The sequence below is a fragment of the Cyprinus carpio genome, chromosome B5, assembly GCF_018340385.1.
Source record: "Cyprinus carpio isolate SPL01 chromosome B5, ASM1834038v1, whole genome shotgun sequence".
NCBI classification, from domain to species: Eukaryota; Metazoa; Chordata; class Actinopteri; order Cypriniformes; family Cyprinidae; genus Cyprinus; species Cyprinus carpio.
In genome coordinates, this window is record NC_056601.1 from 20,363,395 (window position 1) to 20,386,543 (window position 23,149).

General features: G+C 37.0%; 1 protein-coding gene across 3 annotated transcripts in view; it reads left to right on the plus strand.

Moving 5' to 3' along the window:
• LOC109086671 (cytospin-B-like) overlaps positions 1-23,149 on the plus strand; it is a 146,901-nt gene that overhangs the window by 87,922 nt on the left and 35,830 nt on the right. For all 3 annotated transcript variants that reach the window (XM_042724836.1, XM_042724837.1, XM_042724838.1), the window contains 8 exons: positions 6,266-6,473; positions 7,697-7,770; positions 8,110-8,285; positions 14,091-14,275; positions 15,678-15,778; positions 15,861-15,933; positions 16,926-17,058; positions 18,731-18,833. In XM_042724836.1, the coding sequence (XP_042580770.1) occupies positions 6,266-6,473; positions 7,697-7,770; positions 8,110-8,285; positions 14,091-14,275; positions 15,678-15,778; positions 15,861-15,933; positions 16,926-17,058; positions 18,731-18,833 (1,053 nt within the window). The remainder of the gene's footprint in view (positions 1-6,265; positions 6,474-7,696; positions 7,771-8,109; positions 8,286-14,090; positions 14,276-15,677; positions 15,779-15,860; positions 15,934-16,925; positions 17,059-18,730; positions 18,834-23,149) is intronic.

Genomic DNA, 23,149 nt, shown 5'->3' on the forward strand with positions numbered 1-23,149 from the left:
TGAAGATAGAGACAAGCTGGAGTTGAGTTGCACGGAGCTACGACAAGAGCTACAGCAGCTGGACAAGGTGTAGAACTACACTGGTAGTTTATAATATAAAGATGCAGGTATCACCCACTTCCAATAGTCTTGAAGTGACCTAAATACTTGCCAATTATTTGTTCATCACTAGCTTTTAATTTGGTAGTGCCTGAATGCTATTAGAATATTGTTAGAATAAATCCACCGATGCCTGGAATGCCCATCCTGTGTATAATTAGGTCTGGTAAGGTGGAAGGTGGAGACCCCTGGTATACACAAACTAACAGTTCCAGTTCCACCTTATTATTTTAGTATAACTTCAAGAATGCTAAGTAGTCCAGGTGATAAAATTTGAGGTCAAATGTTCACTTTTTCATAAAAGCATGAAACTTGGTACATTTGTATAGCTTGTGGCCCATGCAGTTTTTTATCTGCCCAAGATAATGAAACCATCCGCGATCGATTAACTAGTGTTAAATCTACCCTCGCCCTACACGTTTTGTGTCTGCTCATTTGTGTGCATGAGAACGGTTTACTCCCGCTGATGTTCCCACTAGGGATGTGCATTTTAAGCAAAGGTAATATTCGATAATCGCTGGGTATTATTCGATTAGTAGTAGAAAATCACACCCCTCCAGCGCATGCACCCATGCACTCACGCACGCATAAACACACACCCATAAAAAGAGAGAGAGGGAGAGAGACTATTCAGGCTTTCAATCTGTATGATAACAAACTGTTTAATTCATTAGAGAATATTCTATCCTAACTCAAGCCAATTGATGGTTGTATGATTGCTGAAACATATTAATATAACATAATCGAACGACGGCACTTAATAACATAACAGTCCGTCGATTAACAACTGCTCACAAGGCTGTAGGAGCCTAGGACATTTATATTTTAAAAATGAGAATGAACATTAATAGCATTTTAAATAAAAGTTTACAGATTAATTAAGATTAGAAAATATTAATTCAGCCATGAATATTAGGCTTAAAACACATTACGCGCTAAAACAGAATATCATTCTTAAAACACAGTACGCACTAAAACATATTGTGAACCGCCTGAATGATGGCACTTATGTGAACATTAATTTTAACGTCTGTATTTATAACAATAACCTATTTCATATTTTTATTCAAAAAAATGAGCATGTCCACATGCTCAGGAAGAAGACGGGAGCGCAACCTGTTGAGAATTCTCTGCCCGAGTCAGACCCAACCCTGTGTCGCTGTCCTCATCGCTGTCACTGTTGCAGCCATTATAATAGTTTAGTTTGGGTTTTTAATGGCAAAGTGGTCATATTTCGTTTAGATTCTTTATTAATTTAGTTAATTTATGTTTGTTAAATTCAAGTTTGTTTGTTTTTTAAATAGCCTACAAAGCGGCCAGCGCAAGACAGTGAGTTGAGCATTTTTGAGCAGTTTATCCTCAAAAAAAAATTAAAAAAAATAAATAAGATTAGCGTCATAATATTTTAGGAATAAAGTCAAATTACGATAATAAAATCATGTTACATTGCGTGAAGTAAAAGTGAATATATTACACCTGTATACTAAGCCAAAAAAATAATTTAAAAAAAAGTATGTGGCACCTGTCATTCTTCACATATAACACGAAAAACAGCAATAGGCTTACTGACGATTTTTTAAACTCAAATTGATTTATTTCACGAGACACTCGTTTGTATTAAATTTTTCAGTTTTTTTTCAACATGCACTCAAATATTTATTTGTTTTTATTTTGTGCTGAAATATTAAACAGGAAAATATCATTGATTCACATGCCGCTTGAAAGGAGGCGCATATCTCACTACAGATTAAAGAGCGTAAAAACATTTATTGTTTGTATTTTATCTTAAAATTGACAGAAGGCTGAGGCTTTGTGTTATAATAAAAGTAACAAAGCCCAAAGCTTATTGATATTAAAACGTTACATATTATTTTCAAGCATTTATACCATAATTAAAAGCTTGTGAATAGTCACATAACGTTATTTACTTCAGAAAATTCAACATAACAGAGTCGAAATGTTTTTATATATGGGCAGTAAATGGTTATGGTTATCAACCAGTGGAATATTACATTTTATTCTTTCAACAAATAACAAATCATTTTAATGCAGCTAGCTCGTAATCACGACTTAATACATGGGAAACAGGAAGTTTCTTGCTCCGCACAGCATCGTTTTGTTAACTTTGTGATTTATTATTTTGAGTTGTTTGGGACGCGGTGACACAGAAGACCCTCTCACAACATATTGCTTTATAGATCTACTGCGTTTGCCACTCACAAATGTTCACGTAATCATGCTGCACGTATCAGTAGTTCCCTGCTCCGGCGCTGTTAGCGCTCACACTGCATGTGTACCGCGCCCTGATTAAACTGAACCACGCTCTGGCCCACCCCTTCCAACCAACCACGTCCGAGCGCGGCACAGAGCGATCACATTAGTCAACCAAACCGGGCTTTGGGGGTCAGACGCGCTCAGGCACGGTTCACATCCTTAGAAAATAATCGCACAGCCTAATCCATATTCCGTAATTAAATCGACTAATCAAATATTCGAATATCATGACCCATACCTAGTTTGTGTGCTGCAGAGTCACGGCAGATATTTCACAGACACAGGCCTCGACAGCGCGGGTGCTTCAGTTGCAAATAAAAATATATGTGCGCATACTGCACGTGTGCGAATAAAGCAAAATCCCTGTCATAAAAAGTCTTCAATACATGAAATGTTAAAACGAACGTCTTAATGATCATTTTAAGTCGTCTTATATTTGGGAGATTTAAAAACATAAATCACGATACAGCCTATCGATTATTAAACTTCAAAATGATTTCATTAAAATAAAGAAAGAAAAAAAGAGCACTGCACGCTGCCGTGTCACAAGGCAGCGCTGTTGTGTGTTCAACAGGGTCAACAGCGCTTAGTTCAGACTGCTTCAGAGTGATTCTCAATCAATGAATAGCGCACATTTATTCCAAGCGATTGCATATGAACTCGAGCTGATGAATTATGATAATGTCTACTTTATGACCTTTATATAATGTTTTAGACGGTTGTAAGAATGCATATTTTCTGTCTGATCTTAAGGATCAGCCCACAATAGCATATACATTTCAAAATAAGAATCCCAGTGTTTTTCGGGCTGGTTTATAATTGTTTTTGTATTTTGGTTACACAATTAATTGTATTTCATTTAATTTCCATTTCATTCATAGTAAACTATTGTAGTTTCTGGCTGGGATGTTTCCCCACAGGAATATTCAATATATATATTTTACTAGTATCAGTAAAATCTGTGTCCCATTCACTGAGAGAGGCACTATATGACAAAGGAGAACTCTACAATTTAAATGCTGAAATTTTGCATAATTTACAATGCATATACATTTCAAACCTTTGGGAAGCACTGATTTCATATATAAAAAAAACAACTCAAGTAAGGGGATTTTTCCTTACCTCTCAGGCAGAGTCAGTTAGTATTTCTGTCAGGACCACTATAATCAAAGATGATTGATGATTGACAGTTAGCATACAGTTTGGATTGGTGGTATGGTTTTGTACTGGGCAAGAACTCCCTGTGCATCCATGCAGCCTTAAGCAACAAGCATGTTTCCCTTAATAGTCCTTCAGGAACATTTATGTGATACAGTTTTAAAAGGACAACTTGGGTAAACAACTTTGTTGCCTAATACCCTCTCTGAGTTCTACAAAACTCTGTCAGCTCTCTATTTCTCTTAATGTCAAAAAAGGACTGCATGTAACCTATTAAAATGTCACTACATATACAGTTGCATTACATCCAACCATAGAGCATGTTTTCATGTTCTGCCTACAGCACAAGAAAATTAGAGAGGAACCTACATAAATATCAATAGGCGAACTTTTGTAGCTGCCTAGTTTGCACTTGTAAATGTTGTAGTGATGTGTTTAGAGGCATTCCTCATCCTTTAAAATACAATTATACACAGAAAGGACCGTTATAAACCCACAAGAACATGAACATCACTGGCACTTCGTGGTTGTCACATGAACCCAGTTCACCTCCAAATGCAAAATGAACTTTAATTTTCTCTCTGACCTAACCGCTTTGAGTGAGCCAAGCCTTTTGGCTTCAGCATACACCCTCAGTCCAGATGTCATTGAGGGAGTTGCCACTGGACAGAACTTTAAGATGCCACACTCGTCTTAGAGCACACTCAGTGAGCACGTCTCTGTTCACAAAGCTCTGAAAAAAGAGCTTTGTGTGACTCAAGACGCTGTTCTGTTCTGTATAGGCTGATCCAGCTGTCAAGTGAATTATGACCTGGCCTGTACCGCAACAAGAATGATCTAATTCTCAATTAATTAATATGCAACACTGGAGCAATATTGTTTCCTGTTGTCTGATTTAATACTCATTTTATAGAATTCAGATGTTAAGTTCCCTTTCAGTCGGTCACTCTCGACGTCACGTCGGTGACCGACAAATTGGGATCTCGCTTCGAGAGACCAATCTACTTCGAGTGTAAACTAAACGAGCCAATGCACATTGGCATGCAATTATTACATCCAGCTGCAGCTGTTTACAACGTAAGCATAAAAAGGACGGCCCAACGCCGGACCTCACTCAACCTCCTCCTTCGCCAGCCGGCAGCAGCCCTCTGCCAACCTGTGGAACCAGGTAAGCGCTGCAACGCGCATTAAGACCCCTCTCCGGTCCACTCACAAGCCACCCAAGTTGGGTCCCTGTGTTCCACCTCGCTGCCCCACTGTGGGTATGGCGTTGGTTCTGTTGGTCCCGCTTGCACGGTATCCTCGGCTTTGCGATTCAGTTCGCCCAGCATCCCCCCAAGTTCAGCAGCATCCGCTTCACAACAGTGGAGGCAGTCGATGCTCCTGTCTTGCGTGCGGAGATCACAGTTCTACTGGCGAAGAATGCGATACAGCCGGTCACTCCAGCCGATATGAGGATGGGGTTTTCCATTGTACCCAAGAGAAGCGGTGGGTTACGACCAGTCTTGGACCTGCGTGTATAGAACCTGGCCCTTCAGCTGGTTACCATTCAAGATGTTGACGCAGAAACACATCTTCCGGTGCCTCCATCCCTGAGATTGGTTTGCAGCAATCGGCCTGAAGGACCCGTACTTTCATGTGTCAATCCTTCCGTGCCACAGACCATTTCTGTGGTTTGCGTTCAAAGGACGGGCATAGCAGTACAAGGTCCTGCCCTTTGGGGCACGGAGGTGGCTCTTGTTCTCCTCAGAAAACAGGGTGTTCGCATCCTCAATCTCAACAATTGGCTTATACTAGCACAATCTTGGGATCAGTTGTGCGAACACAGGGACCTGGTGCTCCGGCGCCTCAGCCTGTTGGGTCTTCAGGTCAACTGGGAAAAGAGCAAACTCTCCCCAACGCAGAGAATCACTTTTCTCAGTATGGAGTTGGATTCGGTCAAACATACAGCATGCCTCACAGAGGAACGTGCGCAGTCGGTGCTGACCTGCTTGAATTCGTTCAGGGGCAGGGCGGCGGTCCCACTGAAACTATTTCAGAGGCTCCTGGGGCATATGGTAGCTGCAGCAGCACTTACATCGCTAGGGGTATTGCATATGAGACTGCTTCAGCACTGGCTTCATGGCCGAGTCCCGAGGTGGGCGTGGAAGCACGGCACACACTGGGTCCAAGTTAAACCAGCCTGTCGCCAAACTTTAACCCCATGGTCAGATCTTGCATGTCTCCAGGCAGGAGTGCCCCTGGAACAGGTCTCCAGGCATGCTGTGTGTTACACGGATGCCTCCACCACCGGGAGTGTCGCGGGTCGGGGGTATGGACGAGCCCCCTTCTGCACTGGCATATCAATTGCCTTATCTGTTTTATGTATCTTACAATTACATGAAAATGCCTACAAATCAAGGGGTATTTGGTCAAAAACGATAGGAAGTGTGAATTGTGCCGGCCTGGGATGAGCAGTTATGATCTGAATCCTTAGCTCTGGCAATCTTTTTTTTTCTTCCTCAAATCATTATCAAGTGTTTAAAAAATAATTTGGTTTGTTGTTAGGTTTTGCCAGTAACCTCTGTTTGTGTTAGTCAAAGGCTGTGGATTGCAGTCAGTGTGCAGTACTGGCCAGTTAGAGCTGCAATAAAAGAGCCTTATTAAATAAGAGACATGCTTCCTGCTGCACTACAGTATTTTAAAAATAGTAACATTGTTTTTGAGGCATGGCTTGATGTGTCTGTATGTACAGGTGGAGGTAGACAGGCTGCAGCTGCTGGAGAGGGTGGAGAAACAGGAACAAGATCATAAAACCAACATGATCGCTTTAGATGAGAAGAACAGAGATGCTGAGAACCAGATCAAGGACCTTAAAGAGACCATCTTTGAGTTGGAGGACCAGGTGGAGCAGCAACGGGCAGTTAGACTGCACACCAACCAGACCATTCTGGACCTGGAGAGTATGACGATTATCTGTCTCTGAATCTCAGTATACCACCTTGTCAAATGATCAGAACCTGATGCTGTGAATGTTTAACTGTTCGCCCTCAGCCAATGCTAAATATACAGTATCATCTGGCAGAATCTGGCCTACATGCACACACCCTGGCTGGAGTCTGCTGTGATTAGTGAAACACATTGATTGGTTCTGGCAGCCTGGATGGATTGAGATACTGAGCTGTTTTGTACTTAGATCTCTCCATCTTAAATCTTTGCCAAACTGCATCATGCAGGATTCTTATGCTCTGTGAGCGTGTCTGTTTTCTTCTCTTTTCCTCTCTATGCAGGGGGGAGGAAATTTCATGCTGCAGACTGTAGTTTTATTGCAACTCAGCTTGTGTCTGTCCAGCTGCAGTGAACTAAATAAATTTAAATAGCTCCTTGTTATTACCCTTAGTTATATAAGCTAAACAGTATTTATATTTCAAGACTCTGTTTGGCTTTAAGTCCTAAGTTTCACGAACTTGCCCGGGTCATAGTTTACCCCAAATTCAAAAGAAATTAAAATTGTTTTTAGTAAAAAAATATTATTTAAAAAAATGTCTGGATATATCACAGTAATTAAGATTTTTAAGAGACAAATGTAATTGTAGGCTTAGTTTTTATTTATTTAAATACATTTATTTTATGTTATACACTACAGTTTGAGTCTATTAATTTTTTTATGTTTTTGAAAGAAGTCTTGTATGCTTATCAAGTCTGCATTTATTGGATAAAAACATTAATATTATTATAAATTTTTAGTTTAAAATGACTGCTTTCTTTGTTATTATTATTATTTTAATTTATTTCTTTGATGGTAAAGATAAATTTTTAGCATCATTACTCCAGTCTTCAGTGTCGCATGATCCTTCAGAAATCATTCTAATATGCTGATTTGGTGCTTAAGAAACATGTCTTTTTCTTATCAATATTAAGAACATTTGCACTGCTTAATTTTTAGTTATTTATTTTAGGATTCTTTGACTAGAAAGTTCGAATGAAAAGGATTTTTTTTTTTAAATATAATTTTTTGTAACATTATAAATGTCTTTACTGTCTATTTAAAACAAAAAATGATATGCTTCCTTGTTGAATGAAAATATGAATCTCTTTTTACAAAAAAAATCTTACTGATGCAACCCTTTTAAATTGTAGTGTTTATATAATTTTTGTGAATTATAATTTTGTCCTGATTTTTCAGATCAAATCAAGAGGCTAGAAGAAAACAAGGCTGAGCTGGAGAAGCAGATTAAGGCCATGAATAAACAGATGAAGGTGGAATTGTTTATCTGTTTTTCTTCTTGTACTTTCTTCATTTTGTAATGAACTACAGCATAGCCATGCATGTTTGACAGTGGATGTCAGTTTGTATAATTCAGGAGGAATATCTTCCATCTGTGCAGAACAGTGCTATGTGTATGAGACCAGAACGGTCTTCATTAGAGCACACTTTGAGCTGCAAATGCAAGCTGGATTGCAGCCTACCATGTCAGTGTCCATCAGTCACCGAGATTGAAAATGACATTTCCATGACCAGCCCCATGAGCTCACAAGAAGGCCAAAACACTTCCGCTCCACATGACTAAAAATGCATGTTTGTGTGCGGACTTTCAGGATGAGACAGAGGAGTGGCGCCGTTTCCAGGCTGACCTCCAGACAGCAGTAGTGGTTGCCAATGACATAAAGGTGGAAGCTCAGCAAGAGCTGCGCACGCTGCGCAGACGTCTGCAGGAGGAGCAGGAGCACAGCGCAAGAATGGCTTCAGAGTTGGAGCAGATCCAGGGCACCAGGTACACAGTTACTCATGAACTCAATACTGCCCTCCCCTCTGCTATCCATCTGGGCTCTCAATTCTTACAATCATCACCACTATTCAAATATCAATCTCTGACAGCTGATTACTGGGTTCACTGGTATAGTTTGCTACATTCCAAAGTTAAGCTATTTTACAATCTCAAGATCAGATAAAGAATTGGAATTTGACATTTTAAGAGTCTGAAATTGATGTCTCACATTTTAAAGGCTGCAGTAAACTGTACCAATGAACACTCAAATCACTAGTCATGCAAAATTAGCCTCACTTCTCTGCTTTTACACACTATCTTGCATCTGTTTACTCTTTTGTTGTTGTTGTTGTTGTTGTTGTTGTTTATAGTAGCTTTAAACTATGATATGGCCCCAAAAAAACGACTACGTTCTGTGTTCAAAACCAAAGGCAGCTCTGTAAATATTCCTTTTAACTGCTGAGGAAAAAAGGAAACTAAAAGACAAAGATAAAAGACAAGTTCAAATGAACTTTAGACATTAAGTATTGTAGTCATCAAATATTTGCTTGATTATCTCTTACTAGAAATTGAATAAAAATTTGGACATTTATAAATGTTCAATGTTATATCAGTTATCATTTATAGTTATGATTATAATATTTATTAATATTTTGAATTACCTTGTGTTTTCATATTTTCTGTTTTCATTTAAATTTTAGTTAAAGCTTTTGTCATTTTTAAATATTACATATACATTAAAAATATAATATATATATATATATATATATATATATATATATATATATATATAGCACTAATGTTTTTAATGGGGATGTAACGATTCACTCAACTCACGATTTGATTCGATTCACGATTTTGATTATTAATTATAAATGAAATGTTTCCTTTTATTATTGCTTGGACAAAATATGCTGCGTGTTTCTTTGTGAAATTGAAATATAACACTAATATTATACTAATATAGCACTTGCATATTATTGCTCTTTAGTTGGATTTGATTGCTTCTATTGTCCTCATTTGTAAGTTCCTTTGGATAAATTAAATAACAAATTGTAAATATAATGTAACTGTAAATAACAAAGCTAAATTGAAATTTTAAAACAAGCCCCAAATCAAATAAATAACACAAATAAAAGAAATATCTTCACATAAACAAAATAAGGATTTGTCTGTGCTTTTTTCCATTTAAAATTAGAGGCAACCACTGCATTTTAATCGTGATCCAAACAAAGATGCTGCACACATGCAACATGAGCAGTTTTTAATCTAAATTAGATTGTATAATTTCAAAATCTGAAGCAAAAACAGAATGGTTTGACTTCAGTTTTGTGAAACTATACATAAAAAATATCTCCATGAAACAGAAACAGCAGACAAGCTGAATGAGATGCAGATTCACTCTACCAGCAGGTGGCGCTTAAAGTGTTGTGAACAAAGCAGCGCTGCACTTATGAACTTTAATATGCATTATACAGAGGCAAAATGAAAAGAAAAAATACCATCTAAACTTTTCTTAAGACAGTAAGTTCCCCTCAGACATACTTTCATATAAACTCCTACCCCTAAATGAATTGCTATTTGTTTAGCATCTCAACCGATTTGAATCGTCACATATTTGAATTGATTTTCAAGCAGCTCGTGGTTAATCGTTAAATCCCTAGTTAACAATAACAAGACTCTAAATGTTGTTTACTTTGTTCAACCACTCAATTTAACATAATTTTTATTTTTATTTTTATTTCTTTAACTAGCCACCAAATCACATACACAGAGAATGTGGGATGTCATAGGAAGTGAATACATCTTTTTTCAGGTTTCATACACAACCTTATTTTTAACACACAAATATACAGTACCTGCCATATCACTTAAATTATAAACACTCATTTAGATGAACTGAGTTGGGACTGATAATGAACTGATGATCTATTTGATGTGCAAATTTATACATTTCATCCACAAGAAAAACATCTGATACACCGAACAAACTGTTTGAGGAAAATGAATGTCCCAGCAACATCGTAACCAGTGTCAAATGGTGTTTACTCTTTGGTGTTGGGCTGGCATTAATGCTTTGGTGTTCATGTCTGTTTTGTGTGCTAGCTTCATAAAATATTTTGCTTTAGACTGGAGAGCATTAGCAACATTGTCTCCCCATTATCATGTGACACTAGACCTGTGTGGTTCATTATAGGAATCAAATAAGATGAGTGCATGTATTAAATACCAGTTGAAGTATTTTGAGATGGGCGCTTTTATAAGTAGTGCGTTTGAGTTGCTAGATCTTTAAAAACTCTTCCCCTCCGTTCAAACGGACAGCCAGTGTGCGTCGATTTCCCCCTCCCTCAGATGCTCCCTGAGATTGTTCTCTAAAGGATTTCCCTCTGACCCAGGTGAGTGCACTGCTATCACCAGCCCAGCACTCATACAGAATGCTAGTATGAATGCTAATGGATGGTCAGAGTGATTTAATCATTGAGGATGTTCAGCAGCTTGTGTCTTGCCTGTTTTCCCTGCTTTAGCCACACGCCCACTGCTTTGAACAATACTGCTATCTGATTGGCTGTGCTCATTTTATTCAAATGGGGCTGGGTCTGCTTTGTTTGCCAGTTCTACTTTTCCTTACTTTCTTGCCCTCGAAAACTTTGTATGTGGCGACATCTGCTGTTTGCTCTGATTTTTGCACATATATTGTGAAACAAACAGGTTTCTGGAAATGTTTGAAGGTTTTCTTCCTTCACTCATCTGCTTACAATCTGCTAATGAAAAGTATCAAATGTTTTATTGATTTCCAGAGAGATGCATGAAGGTTGATGATGACGTATGAGCAATTGCTGCCATGATGAAAACATTTGTTTCATAAATGATGCTCGATTTACTGGTGATGCTGCTCATCTCACTGAGTCAATCTGAGGCTTTCATCCTAATATTCTCAATTTAGCAAATATTTTTTAATATATCTTCATTCCGAAACGAATTCTGAACCTTAAATATACCTTTGTTTTCTTTGTATCTTCCAGAATTGCCACTGGACCTGCATTTGAGACCTCCAAGACTGCAGTTGAGGGCCGATAGATGTCTAGGGTTAAAACTGATGACTGGTTTACAGTATTGTAATACAGAGTTATCTGTGTGTCAGTATTATTCATGAAGAGAAAGTGAAGACAAATTCTAAATTTTTTGATGAAAAAGATATCACAAAACCCTTATGTTTCCACAGCTGCTCAGAGGAGATATTTAGTGTTTGTTTTAAAGCGAACAGCACCTGCACTATTTGAAGTGTGTGATCATGTGGCCTGCTTTAGGATTGTGTTCTTATACCTTTAAGCAGGGCCAACTCAAATGTTGGGGATAATTGGAAGAAAAAGCGAACAGATTGTGTAAGGATGTATCTGTAACATTAACTTATTATATCCCTGACTGGGCCCTGTCTTTTTAAAGTACAAAAATTAGCTGTGTATTGTGCTGCCTTAGGAATAAAGCCAACATTTATGGACCTTTAATACTTCACCAGCACTTACTGATTTTGTGTTTATGGTTTGTATTTCAACAGCAGCCTCAACAGGGTAAAACATTTAATTCCCTCTATTCCAGGTCATTTCTTTCATATTCGCTGTGTTTACATATTGGGCAGAGCAGATACATCTATTTCAGTTACATGAAGACATTGGGAACTTTCATGTGCCACTTTTCAAATGATGAAATTTTAGTTTTGTACTGCTGTGAGTAAGTCCAACACTAGATGGCAGACAAACCATTCCTATCAACACTCCAACATATCAAGCTCGTTTTAGTCTTTAAACACACTGACTCTTATAGTTAAAACCCAGTTGGTTTACAACCCACTAACTTTTAAATGTTTTTATTTGATTTACTCAAGCACTAACCAATGGAGATTACTTGTATTGGATGATGTTTGCTGTAGGGTTAAGGTGGTTGTGTCGTCTCTGTGTCGTTTTTTGTTACATCACTATCACTAGAAGTAGTGATAAGAAATCAGTCGAGCTTTTGAGAAATGTGCTTTACCTCACGTTCAAAGTAAACAACTTAGCTAAGCACTTCTGTTTGTGTTCCTTATGCGTGAATCCTTCTACTCCACTCCACGTCCCTATTTGCATTGTTCACTCATCTGTGGCCAATTTCAGTTTGCAAGTTCTCAGTGAATGTGAATATCACATGATATTATGAATGCGAGTGAGATATGACTCTCAAATATGAAGTGTACAAAATCAACTTTGAGCTTTTTAAAGACTTGAAGTTAGGACCTCAACTGCCGTTTTGTCAAATCTCAGGTTGTATGTCTCACAGGAACATATTCATCTAGATGCAGTTTATCAGAAATTATATTTCATGCTGGTATTAACAGTTCAGGACATGACTGTGCCAAAATATGATTGCATGCTTAGTAGTTTCACACCTCTGCCTTTAAATGATGCAGTTTCTGTTATGATTCAGTGAATGTGTAAATGTAACTTGTGTACTGTTTTCATGTGACTGCAATGACGTTTGTACTCATGAGAGATACAATACTATTTACAGTATCTCTAACACATGGGGTTTTATGTATAACATTTTCATCAGTGTATTCTGTATTTTTAAAGTCAATAAATCAGATCACTCCAGCATGTTATGTCTGTGTTTTTAAGGCTGCTTCCACTGGGGCTTCTCATTTTTTGCTGTCACATGTTTGTTTACATGCATCTACAGTAAAGAAACATGACACAGACAGTTTGGGACTTTATCCTAAGCAGAGGCATCACTAGAACTGTGTCCTTGCTAATATTTAGCATTTTTATATTATGCAATACTGTTCTTATATTGAACCATTTTTGCACAAGAGAAAATGTCTGCCTCAGGTAGTAAACTTCACTTAAATGTGCTCAAATGTGCATATACTGTACTGTCTCCAGTACACTGTGTGATGTGGGGACAATTAGCTCTAATATACCAATGTTGTCTACTGAGTATTGATTATATTTGAGAAAGTATATCTTTATGGTCTTGTACTTAAAATTATTCAATTAGTCACTTAATGTAGTTCTTTTTGTGGACATTATATGTGAATTTTTAACAATCAGCCATCATTTTTGAATCCCACAAAACCTGTCAAAAGATACGGCTGGTCGTGTTTCATTTCAAAACCAAAAGACAGAAATAAGTAATGATATTGTGCATAAAGAACATGGATGCATATTTGTACAACCTTTAAGATTGTTTAGATTGTGGCATTAATTTCCTTATGTTTACCCCCATTTTGCAGTAAAAACAAACAAAAAAAAACTCATTACTACAATGTGGAAAAACTGTATTTGCAAAGTATTTGTCAGGCTTTTAATTTGTTTAATTGTATTGCATTGCACTCTATTGCAGTATTTTAATAAAATACTGCATTTTAATAAAAAGCTGTGAAGAAAAATTCTAAAGTATCTTAAAAGTCCTGAAATAAAAGTCCTAAAATATCTTAATTTATGTCATTATTTTTAATGCAAATATAATTTACCTTTTGATTTTTTGGGTGAGATGTGAACCAAATATGATTTATATAATTCATTAGTACTAAATGGCATTTTGAAATTACTATTATTAAATTATTAAACATGAATTGGTATCAATCTACTTTTTTGTTTACATTTTTTGTATTTTTAAAGTCATAAAAACAATGAAAATTGTATAATTGTCTGTATTTTATTTTTTTTACTGTATAGCATGTAAAATAGTTTATTCATATACACATAATGCACCTCATGAAAAATACATTCACATCCCTGTGGCCTCTCTATATCTGTATATGTGTTCTGTGATTGATAGGTCATGGAGTGAAGATGTTAGTCTCTCTGACTCAGATGGCGGTCCTCATTGGTGCCGAATGACCTTGTCCCAGAATGCACCTGGTGGCTTCCTAACCAACGGCAATGAGAGTGGATGCAGCATGCCCTCAGAACCAGGAGCCACGGTCAAATCTCTCATCAAGTCTTTCGACACAGCTGTGCCGAGTGAGGACACAACCTTTCTCGCTGCTTTTCTTTTTTCCTCAGTCTCCCCTCATTCTCATTCTTGTCCTCCCCCTTTTCTTCCATGTAACATTAATTTTAAATATCTGAGCCATTAATGAGTAAAATGCCTCAGATGAAAAAATATTTAGGCAGTGATTAAATGTTTAGATCATGGTGCTATCATGGTGAAACAGATGCTAACAGAAGCCGTGCTTTAATCTGAGCGAATGATGTAATTCTCTCCAAACATCTGTCTGCCATCACAATCTTTCAGTAACACAGCAGCAGGAAAGTCTGCCTCTCATTACAGCAGCCAGGCCTCTCAAATCATTCCCGCCTTGCTTTATGCTGGACAGATACTTCTGTAAGTTACGGGTGGTGAGACAGCAGGACTTCTGCTCATTAATCACAAAAAAATGTCATGTTAGATTGGAGAGGTTGTTTAATGTTCCTAGAATAATAAGACAAAGAGTCCCATTATTAATAACCTTTAGTACAGCTTGTGATTTTTATAAATTGTTCTGCAGAATACAATAGGGTATTTCAGAAAGTCTAATGTGGTGCCGTCAAACAGTCATTCCAGCTTCATCAAATATAATTGTCCTCATAAGGGTCCTCATGAACCATTTCTTTACCATAAGCAGTTTGTATTATGACAAATCCAGTTTTCACATTTAATATATTCATTCAGATTCATTTGTAACAATTTGAATGCTGTTTTTCAAGGATGGGCCAGTTAAAAACTATATTGGATGAAGAATTTTAAAAGCGATATTATGCAGTATCCTCTTGACTTGTTGTATTATGTCCTACTGAACTTCCTGTGTAAATGATCTTGAAGTGATAATTCACCCAACAAATTGAAATTCTGTCATCATTTACCCGCCCAAATTTACTAACAGATTTTTTTTATTGTCCATACAATAGAAGTCAGCGGATAGTACCTGTCCTTGATTATGATTGTTTTAGCCATATTTGAAGTTGTTGAAAATTACTTTAGATACATACATCTGTGACCCTTATTACATCAGGATTATTATAAAACTATGAAAATGTTTTAAAATGTTAGATTTTTGTTGAAAATTTTGACTTATTGGGTGGGCTAAGCACATGCTAACATTTTATAAAAGCAATAAGCCCTATAAAGCCATGCTTTACAGTGAATTTAGAACAGATGAGTTGGTTTTAGTCTCTCCGCTCCACATTATGTCTAACAACGCACCTTAGCTGTTCTAAATTCAAAAACACCTTCTTTTGTGTTCCAAAAGTCATACAGGTTTGGAATGACATAAGAAAGTAAAGATATACTATCCAGTGAGTGAACTATCCATTAAGATTTTTTATGTTGTCTGTGAGGATTTTCTATGTCCATTTTTAAAAGTGTTTCACTGTATTCTTCTAGATGGACCCAGCAGCTCAGTACAGATGCATACATCTCCCAGAAGCCCCCTGAGTGGCATACCAGTCCGTACAGCCCCTGCTGCTGCTGTCTCACCCATTCAGGTACTACAAATCTCACAATAAACCATGCATTTATACTGGAGTATGGGCCATGCTATCACTGACATGTGTTTTATGTTTCTAGAGGCACTCTGGAATCAAGCCGCTGTCAAAGACCCTTGAGAGAAAAATCGTCTTTGGAGATTTCCCCCACAATGGTACTTCATAGTGACATAGAATTGAGGAGTGTCCTTGAAACAACACTTCAGTTATCCTTAAACACCTATACTGTAGAGAAACATTTACATTTAAACTGTTCATAGCAGCTGTGGCATGTTGTTGCTTACCACAGAAATTGTGAAACTGTGCGCATGTATGCACTTGTAATACAAAGTCATTATCTTTGTCTGAAATCTGTCTTACAGATAACATCAGTGTCTAAGATGAAGTCAACTGTGCATTAGTCTTCAGAATGCACAGTTGACTTCCACTGGAGTTGTCCAATAATAATAATAATAATAATATTAAAAAACAACAACAGAAAAATGTGTACATTTATAGTGCAAACAGTTCTTCAGGATAGTGAAGTGTAATAAATATGTAGTAAAACAAGCCGAGAAGATAGTGGAAGTATCTGTCATTCAAATATTTGGGGTCTGTAAAATATTTTAATGTCTCACCAATGTTGCATTTATTTGATGAAAAAACATAAAAAAGCAATATTATGAAAAATTCTTATAATTTCAAATAGCTGTTTTTTTATTGTAATAAATATTGAATTGTAATTTATTCATTTTATGGCAAAGCTACATTTTCAGGGTCATTACTCCAGTCTTCAGTGTCACATGATCCTTCAGAAACCATTCACGTGCTAATTTGCTGAGCAATAATTTTTTTTAATTATTTTATTTTGTAACAATTTTCTTTACTCTCACTTTCGATCAATTTAATGCACCCTTGCAGAATAAAATTATTAATCTATTACAAAAAAATATTTAATGACCCCATACCTTATTATTTTGATCATGTATCATGTATTATGTTGGTGTATTATTTCTTCAGAAAGTGGTTTGCTTTATATATATATTGTCTCATGTCTTCTCTTTGTGGATTTTATTATGTCCTTAGAGAGGATATTCTCCAGAAATGTGGCAGTAATTGGACACAATATTAAATTTCCCCTTTGTGTCTGTGGTTCTGTCTCTCTCAGGGTCATGTGATGAACTGAAGCCCTCGTCTCTTATGAGGAAGAGTCCGTCCCTCGAGTCTGTGATTAAAACTCCAACTCACTTCAATGGCACCACATCCTCTTTTACTTACAACAGAGCCAACAGCAAACTCAAGTAAGCTTCAAAAACATAAAAGCACAGATGCAGTGAACGTCTTCCTCACTAGGGGCACTAAAACAACAGATGACTCAGTCTTATGAAAGAAAGACACACAGCTTCCTTTCGCTGCTAAATATATGTGAATAAAGCTGAGAGGTAGACTAATAAGATGACTCAGATTATAAAGACATGAACTGCATTTCTTATCCATGATACACTTGCATTGCACATTCATCAACAGTTTCACCTTGTTTTCGTTTCGCTAACCCCTGCTGTCCTGCTTAGAAACAATGCCTCGAGTTATGCAAGTCAGTCTCTTTGGTGATTCACAATTTGAACAGAATCATACTTGGCACAAACTGATACAAATAAAAAAGATTTTGATATAGAACGTTTGTCATGACCTTTTTTTTGTCCTGCTTCAAAAACACTGTTGGGAAGTTGACACATAATGTGTTCATGGACTCTTCAAAATTTTCTAAGATTTTTGTTTAAAATGTACATGAATATGTAAATTTGTCATGGTCCTGTAACATATAATTTAATCATTTTACCATTTGTTACTTCTTACATTTTTTTAAACAATTTTTTAATTAAATTTGTGAAGTGAAGTTCCTTGATGTGTTTTAAATTGGTGTCGGTGAAAACAGACACTGTTTGATGTGTAATTTTCATTACTATTAAAAATGACAGAATTGCCTTCATATACGCTACCATTTAAATGTTCCTGATTAAAAAAAAATAATAATCTTTCAAGATTTTTTTTTTTTAATTTAATGAAATTCTCTTTTGTTCACCAAGACTGCATTCATTTATCAAACATAAACAGTAATATTTTGAATATTATTACAATTTAAAATAACAGTTTTCTACTTCAATATATGTTGTTAAAAGGTAATTTATTCCTGTGATGGCAAAGCTAAATTTCCAACAGTCATTACTCCACTCTGTACACATGTGACACATGATTCTTCAGAAATTATTCTGATATGCTGATTTGCAGCTCAAAAAAAAAACAAAAACAATATCAATGCTGAAAATAGTTGTGCTACTAAAAATATAACATTCAAAAAAATTTACTGTAATTTTTGATCAATTTAATGCATCTTTGCTGGAAAAAAGTATTAATCTCTTTCACATAAATAGTAATGTAATCCCTTTATAACATATTAAATATTATGTATTGGAAAATATATATATTGAATTTTGTATTTGTTTTTAAATCCTTACAGACATCAGTGTGAAAGGTAATAAAACAGTGACGCATATAGTGTTTGGAGTTCCAGTGCACTGACCACAGAGTCATCCAATTTTCCCACGAACACACAACAAGGCAATCTGATTAGCTTTCACGCTGTGTCTCTCGCAGACAGACGCTCCTGATGTACTGATGTACTTTCACATGTGTGTGAGGATTTTAGCAGTGGTTAAACACTAAACCCGTCAAGTGAAAGTCACTCACAATCTGTCGTTACGTTATTTATCCCAAGTATAGAATATATTTTGTGCAGATTTTCAGAGTACACAAATACATTTAGCTCTTTCAATGCTATAATCACATTTAGGAAATAACTAAATGTTACGAGTGCATGTCACACAGTCCAAAACACCACGAGGTCTCACACACACATGTACAGATGCAGTGTTAGTGACCGTACATGTGTATGTGTGTGTCCCCTGTTGCTAGTGTGGAAAGAACAGACCCTCTGTCTGCTCTGGCGCGGGAGTATGGTGGATCTAAGAGGAACGCTCTACTGAAGTGGTGCCAGAAGAAAACAGAAGGCTATCCGGTAAGGAGCACAGGCCCTGACCCCCTCTCTCACCCTGTCCCTCTCTCCCAACTTTCAGGCAAGATTTATAGCCATGACTGTTTAAATACAACATTGTCAAAGGAATGCAGAGTGAAAAAACTGACATGTTTAAAAGTGAAATGTGTAATACCACTAAGGCCACCAAACAGAACTATACAAAGTGTGATGGCTGAAAGTTTAAACACATTTTTAAGCTTTTGACGTTTTATGGTCTTACATAGTTTGAATACTTAACTACATTTGAGTTTTGGTTGTGATGGTGGATTATCAGAAGTGTCATTACAAAAGATTAAGTGGTCATCTACTGTCTTAACATGCTTATCCCATACTTCATAAAATAAGTCCCTTGTGTTTCCAGATCCCACCCCCAATTTCCTCCCAGTAAAAATGACAAAGGCCCCCCTAAATTTCTACTTTCTAACCAAGCAGAAAACAGATTTCATCTACTGTTTCTTTTACCTCAAAGTACGCATGTGTTCTCTGTACTTCTGATATCTAACATTCTTCTCTCTTCACTAGACTGTGGTCACAGTCTGTTCGGTTTTGGGGGGGATTTATTGGAATTATGATTTGGGTATGTGTCACTTTGGAGATTTGAAAGGGATTTTTCATATTTAATGCTTAGACTTGATTTGGGTAATGAAGCAATTGTACAGTAGAGTGATCAGTGAAACATACATCACAACATGGTTATATGAGCAAACTGGACTTTTAGTGGTTTGTACAGTATGTCAAACCATCATTTTGTATTAGATTTTGGTGTGAGTTTCATAAAATCCTACATGTACTTATTTTAATGAGAAATCATTACAGATGGTACTGTGTTGCATGATCATAAATCTCTTTCCTTATGTAGAGTGAAAACATTTTCATTTTGCCAATTTCTTTGTCACCAGGCATCATTAAAAATTAAAAGCTAATTTTATCAACCTAATTTCAGTGTCAGTAAAGCCTTTTGCATTGTTACAAAAAATTTGTTTCCAATAAATGCTGTTCTTTTGAACTTTATATTTCTTAAAAGACAAAAAATGTATCACGGTTTAAATATTAAGCAGCACAACTGTTTTAAACACTGATAATAAGAAATATTGAGCACCAAGATCTTCATATTAGAGTGACTTCTGAAGGATCATGTGAGGCTGAAGACTGTAGTAATGGATGATGAAAAATCAGCTGTGCCCTCACAGGAATACATTGCATTTTAAAATATATTAAAATAGAAAACAGCTATTTAAAATTGTAATATTTCACATTATTAGTGATTTTACTGTATTTTTGATCAAATAATTGCAGTATTATCTAACAATAATGATATTGTATATAAACATCAATATCCTGACAAAAGCTTTAATAAATTTCCAGAACAAAGTATATTTATCAAAGAACTCATTTTAAATAGAGTAAACTATTTCATGGGGCTTCTAGCTGTGCAATCCACAGAAATAACCAATAAGTCTGGATTGCTTTGCCAAGACCAATTACAACAAACATTGTGGGAACACTTACTTGGAAAATCTTGGTTCACAAACTGTTGTCACAAATGGGAATGTTATTACATAAATTGAGCTGGTTAAAGATCATCTATCAGTAAAGGGCATCTTTTTCAGTATTTTCACAAGAAACATTTTAAGCCTTTCTTTATATTTTTGCCCAGATAATATGAGATTAGTTTTACGACACTAAATAAGAGTTAAATAAAAACATTTTAGTCATGGAATTCCTAATCAGTACCACATTATATTTCATATGTAATCTACCCAATACTGAATGACCTAAAAGACAAATTGGTATTTGTGCCACTTGAGATGTATCAGCCAGTGTTTGTGTTCCCAGAAGCAAATAATGTGTAATCGGTCACGTCCGATTGTATGTGAGCAGATAATATTTCTACAGGTTCACTCACTGCTCTAATAGCCTGTCTGAGGCCCATTAAAACCCTCAGGGGACCAGACCCTATATGCTCCGCCAATGTCATGTGTGAGAGGAAGATTAGCGCTATCACTCTTACCTTCCCTATTAGCCTCAGCTGGTAAACAAAACGATGAAAGGGTCACTCATGTTTTTTTCCCCCCTCCTACCGCTTTCATCATGTTTTGCTTAACATTGGAAAACAGAGACCTGTTCAGCTGGTTTGCAGTGATGTTTTAAGCACCAGATACTGGCCAACTGCTCTCAGGTGACCTGAGCTGGCTGTTAGGGTGTACTCACAATAGGCGTTTTGAACCATGCCCAAGTGCGTTTGACCCCCAAAGCCCAGTTTATTTAACTAGTGTGATCACTGCATGGTTCGTTTAGCCATCCCTGTCTCGGTTGGGAAAGGTGGGCCAGAACGCGGTTCAGTTGCACTCGGGGATGGTAAGCATGTAGTGTGAGCACTAACCGCAGTGCGGAACTTCTGATAGGCTAAGAGCAGCACGATTGTATGAACATTTCTGAGTGGCAAAAGCAATAGATATGTTAAGCAATATATTGTGAGAGGGCCATGTGTCACCAATGTAATTTTTCATTGGTTGAATACAATATGCCTCAAATGCCTATCTATAAATAGGCACAACTTTAACGACAAGAAAAGGTTATGTAGTTATTGTTCAAATTAAGAATAGTAAAAAAAACTGGTAGAACTAAGCCAGTGGGGGACTAGTTCACCTAGGCATGGGCCGATTACCAGTTTCAAGGTATACAGCGATTTGAAAATGTCACGGTTTCAAAACCACTAATATTTTCCATTATACCGTTCCTGCGGTATGCGTTGTTTTTCATGTCTCCTCAAAGACTGAAAGAGTAGGAATCCCTCAGACTGAGTGCAGTGTAGAGAGTAACACTGACCCCTGCTCCTCCTGGTGGTGCGAGCGAGCGGTCAGTCACGTGTGTGTAGGATGGCCGAACTTAAGGAGCTGCCCCTGGAACTTGACATTCAGCGTTCCTTTCGGTCTCGCGCACAGCCGCATCCGCACAGTTTTCAAAAGTGAACTCAACTGCAGATGAGCGCGGACGGATGAGCTCGACACACGCGCAGTACCACGTTGTGCGCGGCTGTCTGCGAGCCCTCTTGATGACGAAAATAACGTAATGCCGGATGTTTTTTGCCTTATTGCAACTCTCTGTTCTGGACTTAAACAAACTGCGTTGCAATGCAATCATTTTCCAAAATGTAATTTATGTGAAAATATATATTCTGTTAACGCCCGGTAACACAGGCCAGAGACGCTGAAGACGGACACACTGAGAAAAATACTGTAGCAGGCAGATCACTCACTGTTCATGATGCATGAACTATTGGAACAAAATCCTCAATACTGATTTGGGGGTTTATATGAATGTGTTTCTGAGGGGAGCTGACTGTCTTCTGAAAAGTGTACGTGGTATTTTCTTTTCATCTCGTCTCTGTATAAATCTTAAAGCAGCGCAGCGCAGCTTTGTTTACAGCGGTAACTGAGAAAACCATTGACAGTAAGGAGAAAACACTGTATCTGGTCTGTATCTGGTGTTCCAGAGGTGCCTTCTGCTGTCAGAGAGTGAATATGCGTCTCATTCAGAGCTTCTGCTGTTTGTTTCATTCTGGCATGTAGTATGATTTCACAAAGCTTGTCAGAACATTCGGTTTTTGCTTCAGATTGGGTTATTATTAAATCAAATTATGTGTATGATTATTATTATATAACGAAATGATAGAAATGATATGTATATGAATTATATAACTAGAATTAAATAACTGTAATTACAGATTTAGGTTAAATAAAGATATCAGTCACCACAGATGTCCGGTCAGAGACATGAAGATGCAGCAGTTCTTTGATGCTTTTATTTTTATTTAATTTTCACTTTAACAGTTTGATTCTATTGTCCAACCCAAGGAATACTTGAGATATCTGACTAATGGGCCATTGGAAAATGACGGTCCACAATCATAACAGCTTGATATCGGGTGACTCTTGCTGTGAGTCTGAAGACCAGGTAACTAGAACTTGATAAACCGCCTCCAAAAGTGATCTGCTATGATTTGGCTATGATGGAATAGTTTACTCAATAGAGGATATATCACTTGAGGAAGGGAAGAATCAGGCCGCCCCATAAGGAGCGAATTAGGGGTTATCAAATCCAGATCAGAAGCATTAGCGGATATATAGCCCAGGGGGTTAGAATTTAGGATCCCTTCAATCTCAGTGAGCACAGTGTGAAGATTTCCTCAGGTGTTTTTGGGTTCTTTTGAAACTTCTGACATGCTGGACAATCTTTGTGCTGATAGCATCGGATTGCTTTCCTACCCCGAAGGATCCAGTATTTCCTACATATCA